Source organism: Fulmarus glacialis, unplaced genomic scaffold (assembly GCF_000690835.1).
Source record: "Fulmarus glacialis isolate BGI_N327 unplaced genomic scaffold, ASM69083v1 scaffold9177, whole genome shotgun sequence".
Lineage (NCBI taxonomy): Eukaryota > Metazoa > Chordata > Aves > Procellariiformes > Procellariidae > Fulmarus > Fulmarus glacialis.
In genome coordinates, this window is record NW_009221241.1 from 62,417 (window position 1) to 69,712 (window position 7,296).

The 7,296-nt window shown below is 43.2% G+C and overlaps 1 protein-coding gene across 1 annotated transcript in view; it reads left to right on the top strand.

The window, feature by feature from the left end:
* The window catches only part of RBKS (ribokinase), a gene marked incomplete at its 5' end in the record, with an annotated part of 50,441 nt that extends 44,064 nt beyond the window's left edge, over positions 1 to 6,377 (top strand). The window contains one exon of the mRNA XM_009581024.1: positions 6,204 to 6,377. Within this exon, the coding sequence (XP_009579319.1) occupies positions 6,204 to 6,377 (174 nt within the window). The remainder of the gene's footprint in view (positions 1 to 6,203) is intronic.
* Positions 6,378 to 7,296: the final 919 nt, after the last annotated feature.

The window sequence follows — 7,296 nt, forward strand, 5'->3', positions numbered from 1 at the left end:
AGTTGGCTTAAGCTGATCCAGGATCATGCTGCTGCTGAAAGGAGTGTTGCTAACCTCTTTCTCCTTTGCATTGGACTAGCTATCATGGTAGTACAGCAGCTTGCTGATCCGGATGGAAACTAATGTTTCTTGGTCAGTGTTAACTGGCTTAGTCTTCAGACGGATCAGAGAACTGATCTGCCTCACTGCTTGGCTGCACGAGTGCTAGATCGGATGTAGGGGAGGGCGTGGGAACATGAGACAAGGATAAAAACATGAGTGGGGACTGAGACTTGCAGCAATAACATAACCATGGATTGGCTTAAGCCTATTATGAAACTGCAGGCTGAATCACTGGAATTAAGAGTGCACTGTCAACCTACAGGGAATACAAATTACAATGTGTTAGCTTACACCTCCCGCCGTTCTTAAACAGCGGCTGAATACAGCCATTCTGCACATGGCTGGGAGGAAGGAGCGGATGGTGGGGCAGCAGCATAACAGTTCCCCATGACTTGGTCTGGAGCATGCAGACCACATCAGGCAGCGTCGGTGTGTGTTTGGGGAAGGCAGAGGGGAAGAAGAAAGGAACAGACGAGCATCGCTATCATGGATTCTCTCTATATATTTTCCTTTGGCTTAGGGTAATATGTTCTAGCTTGTCTTTGTGACAAGACTGCAGAAACACTCAATTACCAGAGCACAGATTAAGCACAGTAATGCAGCTGTGGATCCAGACCCTAAAAGTCTGGGGCACAGTGTGCTCTCCTAAGCACTTCTCCTTTATCGTCAACCCAGGTGGCTTTGCAGTGCTCTCTAGTCTGCACCAAAAGCCTAACTTAGATCTAAAAAGGCGAGCCCTGCTATTTGTTTCAAGTTCATTTGTTTTTTATTGCAAAATTTGGTAGTTCCATGTTAAGGACTTTTTATAATTTTATTCTGGCTCAAAACTCCATGCATAGATACAGGAATAACTGTGCTAGTGGAAAATCTCTTTGTAATTTTCAAATATTTCAGGTTTTAGAGGTTTGTGACCAAAGGTCTGCTCCTGTAAGCACAGCCGTGCAGAGCCCCACCAGTATCTGTGGGGTGCCCTACAAAGACAGCAATCCTTCCACACAGGATCAGCAACCCCAGATTCCATGGGAGTAGTCACCCTTGTTAGGCCTTGAGCTTAGGAAATAGTTTGAAGATAGTCAAATTAGTTTAATTTCAGGAGAGTTTCAAGATAGTGGAGTTAGTTTAATTTAAAGACTGTCTTAATTCAAATTGCCAAAATATCTCTCCATAAGGAAACGTAAGGAAAAAGAGGGGGGGGGGGGAAATATTAAACTCCCCAAAAACAACAACAAAAAAGTATTGCACAGGCAAATAAATGCAAAAGTCAAAAAAACAGCCAGTAACATTTCCAGAAATAAACCATTCTCCATCACATATAGAGGATAAACATGGGCTCTTTCAGGGAGAAGGAAATCATAAAAATAAAGAAAAAAAAAAAAAAGCTGCATAACTGATTCAACCACTGCTACCAAGGGATATTTTACTCCCTGAGCATTTCAGCTGAAATTATCTCTTAGCTGAGACATAGACCCTCTTGGCACAAGAGTGTCTGGATATATCCCAAAGGCTGGAAATGTTTCTCCAGTTCCACTAGTAACCTTTCATCAAAGCACACCCCTGGGATTCTTGTAGGGAGACATAGGCTTTCCCCATTTACAAGGAATGGAAAGTGAGTGTCTTCGCTGACAGATATTTTTGCATTACGTAGGGCTAATTTGTAGTTCGGGTACAGAGTAGGCAGCAGTACAGCTAGGAATGTTGAGCAGATGTGACACAGAGCGATAACATCCTTAGCATAATCCCGTATCACATGATTATGGAGAGCTATAAATACAACAGGAATTCTCCAAGGCCCTGTTCCTTCCACGGAGTTGGGCATCTCTGCATTGCCATGCATTTAGACTGCACTACATCAGTGTAATCCTCAGGCTTCGTTCATTTGTGCACTGCTGTGAATGCTTCTAGGAGACTATAAGCATCATTGCAAGCAATATCGTTGATTCCACATTATAATGCAGTTTTTGACAGCTTTTGGATTGATGTTTTGATTTATTCACTGAACGAAGAATTCATCATTACAGGCATGCCTAATGTTTCTCTTGTACTGCTATACAACACATCACTCCTTTTAGGACTCGGTTACATGCTATTACAATGTATTTAATGGAATGAGTCCATGTAATACACAGAGCGCACATGGACCATGACTTCTTGACAAATCACTCGAGGAAGGTTTTCTGAGGTTCGGTAACAACGTCAGGCTTCAGGAGCCAGAGCCCCCTCCTGTTCTCACATGGTTGCCATTACTCTTGCCCAAGAGGACAGGCTGGAAGGGCGAAGGCTGAGCAAGAGGTTGCCCTGGAACAAGGCAGTGCAACTGCTGTGACACTGTGAACTGTAGCTTTTGGCCTCTTGGCCTCCAAATGTTTTTGGTGAACAAGTCATCTTATGGTGTAAGTGAAATGCATCCTATTATTCTACGCATGATTGACTGAAAAATGCTTTACTTACTGGAAAGACTGTTGAACAATATAGTTTCCACTTAGAAAGCACTTTCCTTAAAAAGCTTCCCAGGGCAGCTTCGTATAAAAATAGTTATACTAAAGTTGTGAACCAGCTTCTGACAAATTAGGACTAACAAAAGCTAAGGTATAAATAGAAGTGTTTTCGCGGGTTTTCTCTTCTCTAGAGGCACAGAATCTCAAATCAGTGCTGGACTGTAACAAACAAAAATGCCCTTTTCCAGACACACAGGAAAACAAGGACCTTCCAGACTAGTGGCACAGAATATAAATAGGTTTTCAAAACTGCTTCAAAACCATATAACTTAGTCAAAACCGTAACATTTGCATTTCAGAACTAGCCACGCTATATCAGACAGATTTTTTGATCCAATTCTTTATTTCATACAAACTAGCATCTCCTGCTTTAGAGAAAGGTTAAACAAGTTATAATTTTATAATTATGGAATGAATTGTCTCCAGGCACTCAAGGATGTGAGGATTATCTCAAAGTCTGCAATGTATTAGGATTCCTGGAAGACAAATGCTGAAGAATGTAAAATATTACATATTCTGTGTTTATATTTTGTCAGTGGGCAGAATAAATGCACCTTACTGGTCATTTTAAAAATTCATTATTTTTGCAAAGTAGGATTTTTTTTTTTTCTTATAGCAGGTTTTGAAACAGCTAAATGTAAAGCTAATATTTGCTAATCCAGAGTTTGGATAATCTTGATTTCACTCTGAGCCTGTTCCTTCTTCTGTTCTGTGCTGACCTTTTCTGAATCTACCAAACCCTATGTAGTTTAATCCACAATACCAAAGAGGGAAGGTCTGTTTCTGTAAGCCGAAAATAGATCTTATTGCAGTTAACCTTGCAGCTGAATCAGCTCTGCTATTGCTCTTTAAGTCATGTTTGACCAGTCATGGCTGCACAGACCGGAAGCAAGGTTGAACAGGGTATCTACATAATCAGTCTGATGCATGCCGCTGTTTTCAGTGTAGTAGCTCCTACATTGAAAACACTCCCCACACAAAATGTTTACTTACCAAAAACTGAATTTATGATACTCTCAGTAGCTGAGCTTTAGAGATACTGCTTCAGTCTGTGTACGGGAAGTAAGGATTTCAGCAAAAGTTTACTGGCTTCAAATCCTTCTGTATATTCTCCAATCATCCTGTAATCTTTCCTCTTGCAAAAAAATACTAGGGTTTTTTTTCCATTCTGCATAGAAGTCTGCTGTTCATCCCCTTTTCCACCTTTGTAGTCATTTAACATTGTTCAGCCTCGCCAAAAGGGAGATCTACAGCTGTCTCTCAGCCTCAGAGCATCACCCACAAGTGGAGAGGTACAGTAACATTGCAGGGAGAACTTACGTTCCATCTCGCCATCATCCAAACTAAGACCTGGGTGATGTGTGGTTAGTCTTTTTTTGCTCCAATAGCAAACAGTGCAGCAATTATTTGGGGCAGTATTTAGTTACCTCCATTAAAAAAAAAAGATCAAAAAGACATTATTCTGCTCCATGCTGCTGCCGGGTAATAGTTTATGCTATTTGATATCAGATATTCTGAGTATTCCTCATTAAAATAATATTTGGCCACTTCCGTTACCCAGTGATCACTGTATGAGAAATATTTGAGGTAAAAATCACGAGTTCTTCCTGCTAGAGCTACAGCACAACAGATCTGCTTGCTGAAATGTTACTTCTCTCTGTAACAGCAGTGCCAAAATAGCTTTACTAATTAATCATGCACCGATTAGATTATAAACTCTGAGATGGGCCGGAGATTTTTGTATTATGCCTCAGACAAAAGACACTGGCAATGCTTAACTAGCAGTCACCTGCTCCTGCTCCACCTGCCATTGTGGGAGCACTCTGGAAACCAGAAGGGAGACAAAGGCCAAGCAGAAATTGATAAAAACCTTCACCTGCCCCTGGTGTGTTCAGGAATACAGAACTGTTGAAACAGGTGCTGCTACAGCTGGGGTACAACTTCTCTTATTAACTTGTACTTTGCCAGGCGACACTCTACATCGTACCCCGCTGTGAAGGCGATGGAAGACAGCGTCCAAACTTCAGGCTAAGCAAGAGTTAAGCAGGGAGTTTCCTGACTGGGAACACCAATGCAAACAGCTGCTGTGGAAGGGCTGGGCACCGAGAGACACGGCATGGCGTGGGCACCCATATCCTGCCCTCACCCCCTTTAGGGTTCCCTTGCAATTGCCACACTGCTCTGCCCTGTCAGCTGCTTGTAATGTTACAAACAGATTTCTGTGGAAATGGTATTTTTTTGCCAGAATGATATTATATGCAGTTGATTTTAGGGTAAGTAGGAGTTTAACACTGAGAACCAGTAGAACTCAAACTCGGAAAATTACTTCCTAGCCTTAACTTCCAGTTAGAAATTTTGCGCAGCTATCTTAACTAGCATTTTCCAGGCCCTTTGCTCTTGTCCCATGCCTCTTGGGGCCTATTTATTACAACTACAGAGGCAAAACCCCTCAGGGAAGACAGTCCGTATGCTGGTTCTTGAATGAAATAGTATCAGTGTGTCCAGTGTAAGGCTTTTACTGGTATAAAAGTATGATTAAAAAAGGGGACCTTAGAACCAGTTTTATGGTACCAACAAGAATTGTTATCAGTCTGGCCTTAGAAATCAAGCCAGTTTTAGGGGAGGAGGAGAAGGGACACCGTGGAATGAAATGAGCAAATCAAGTTAAAAATGATTCATTTTGCCAGTTGTTGGGGACACTACAGAGCAGTGAACATCGCAAAACAACAGTTATTGTTAAAAAGCACTCAGGAGGCAAACAGTTGTCATTCCCTGCTGATCAGAGCAGAACTAGTGGTATCTGGGCTAGAGGGTCAGAGCAAGCTGGGACACGGCCAGCGCCCGCGCGGGGAAGGCGTATACTCTCTGCTTGCCGAGGGCTTGCGTGGGGTGGGCAGAGCTTCAGGCAGCTCTCCTGGGAGACACGGCCCGGGGACGGGTAGCTCAGGAGGGCCACGGCTGCCAGAGCTCCAGGTGAATGTGACTGTCCTCCACCCCCATGGTCAAACTCAGCACAGGTGGGAAAGCTTGCCCCAGGAATAAGAGTGCTTTACGTGATAGACATAGCATAGACCTTCGCTAGGGGGACCTTTTTAATGAACAACAGCTAAGTTCTGAAGGTATCAAAATGTATCATTCTGCAACTAGGAATTTGCAGACACCACAAGCCACATGGCTTATTTTTTTCCCCTTTTCTCTGTCCCTTATACCACTGCCCTTTATGAAAAACAGAAGTTAAATGAGAGAAAAATAGTTTTAATGAAACATTCAGGTTGAGAAATCAGAATCGAACACTCCAACAGGAAGTTTCAAAAGCAATGTTTATAACAGCATGCTGCTGAACTGTAGCTCTCCTGCCTTTCTTTTTCTTAAATTTAAGCCATATTATAGTGTGTACCTTGATTCAACAGCTGGGCACAAAGACAGTATCGTGGCATTAGTTTAACATGGCAGAATTTCCTAGGCGTAGAAAAGTGAATTGAACTCAACCCCCGAACAATTTCCTGACTCCTGCAATCAGTGCTGCAACTTTTGTCTTTCCAGTAAATGCATCCGAATTGTTTCCCTGTGTGAGTACGCTTAAACTTGTTTGTTATTTTATTCTAGGGAGCTGGAGACAGTTTTGTGGGGGCACTGGCCTTCTACCTGGCTTACTATCCCACGTTACCCATGGAGGAAATGATCAGGAAGTCCAACTGCGTCGCATCAGTGAGCGTCCAGGCATCAGGGACGCAATCTTCATATCCTTACAGGAAGGACTTGCCTCGGGACCTTTTCTAATTGACATTGTCTAGCTCAATGTACTGATTTTATCTTATCCCAGACAGCATTATTCTTCTGAGTACACCAAGGTTCTCCTCTGCTGACTGGAAAGACCAGGAAAGTCTCTTTGCTTCTTATTTGAGGAATCCTGTTAGTTCCTGTTCTACAACAGTGAGATGGGGTGGGGGTCGTGGGTCTTTCAAACACAGCACAGCAGGTCTCTCTGGCCCCACACATAACCGCTGGGCTTGTGGCCATCCCACACAGGGCGCTATACTGAACTACGTGAAGTTTACAGCAAAACATCTGGAGGGTATTGGGCTCCTGGTAATATTTTTACTTGATTTTATCAGAACTTCTGATGTGCAATGCCAGCACGTGAAGCAGAGCGTTAGCTTTGAGACTGCAACTTCAGTCCTCAGCTGCAGACACCAAGGCCAGCATTTGGCTCATAGCAAAGCACCGTACATCAAGCCCTGGCCCATCTGTTCCCGCGTGCCTCAGACGCGGGCTGCGGCACTGCGCTCTGCCAGACTGCGGAAGGTCCCCAAACTGGGAAGAGGACAAGAGTGCTGAGGAGGCAGACTTTGAAAAATGTTTCTAGCCATATTGCTCTAAACATAGGTGAGCTAATTAAAAAAGAAGAGCTTCCAAAAACATCGGAGAACTACTTTGGCTATCTACTTTCTTCATGCTTCCCAAAAATCCAGGAGTGAAAAATCCGTCCTACTTACCTGACTGAAAATAATATAGCCCTTTCAGCTGTGGTCATAGCTTATCCAAAAGCTCATCTTACTTCCCATTGCTTCTTCCTTTCCTAGGAAGGAGCTGGTGCAACACTACCCCTCCAAGGAATGACACCAATTGGTGGTCACTACTGTTCACTCTGTGGCTGGTAGGTTAGAAAAACTTGCAATCCTGCCATTGAATTCCTGCT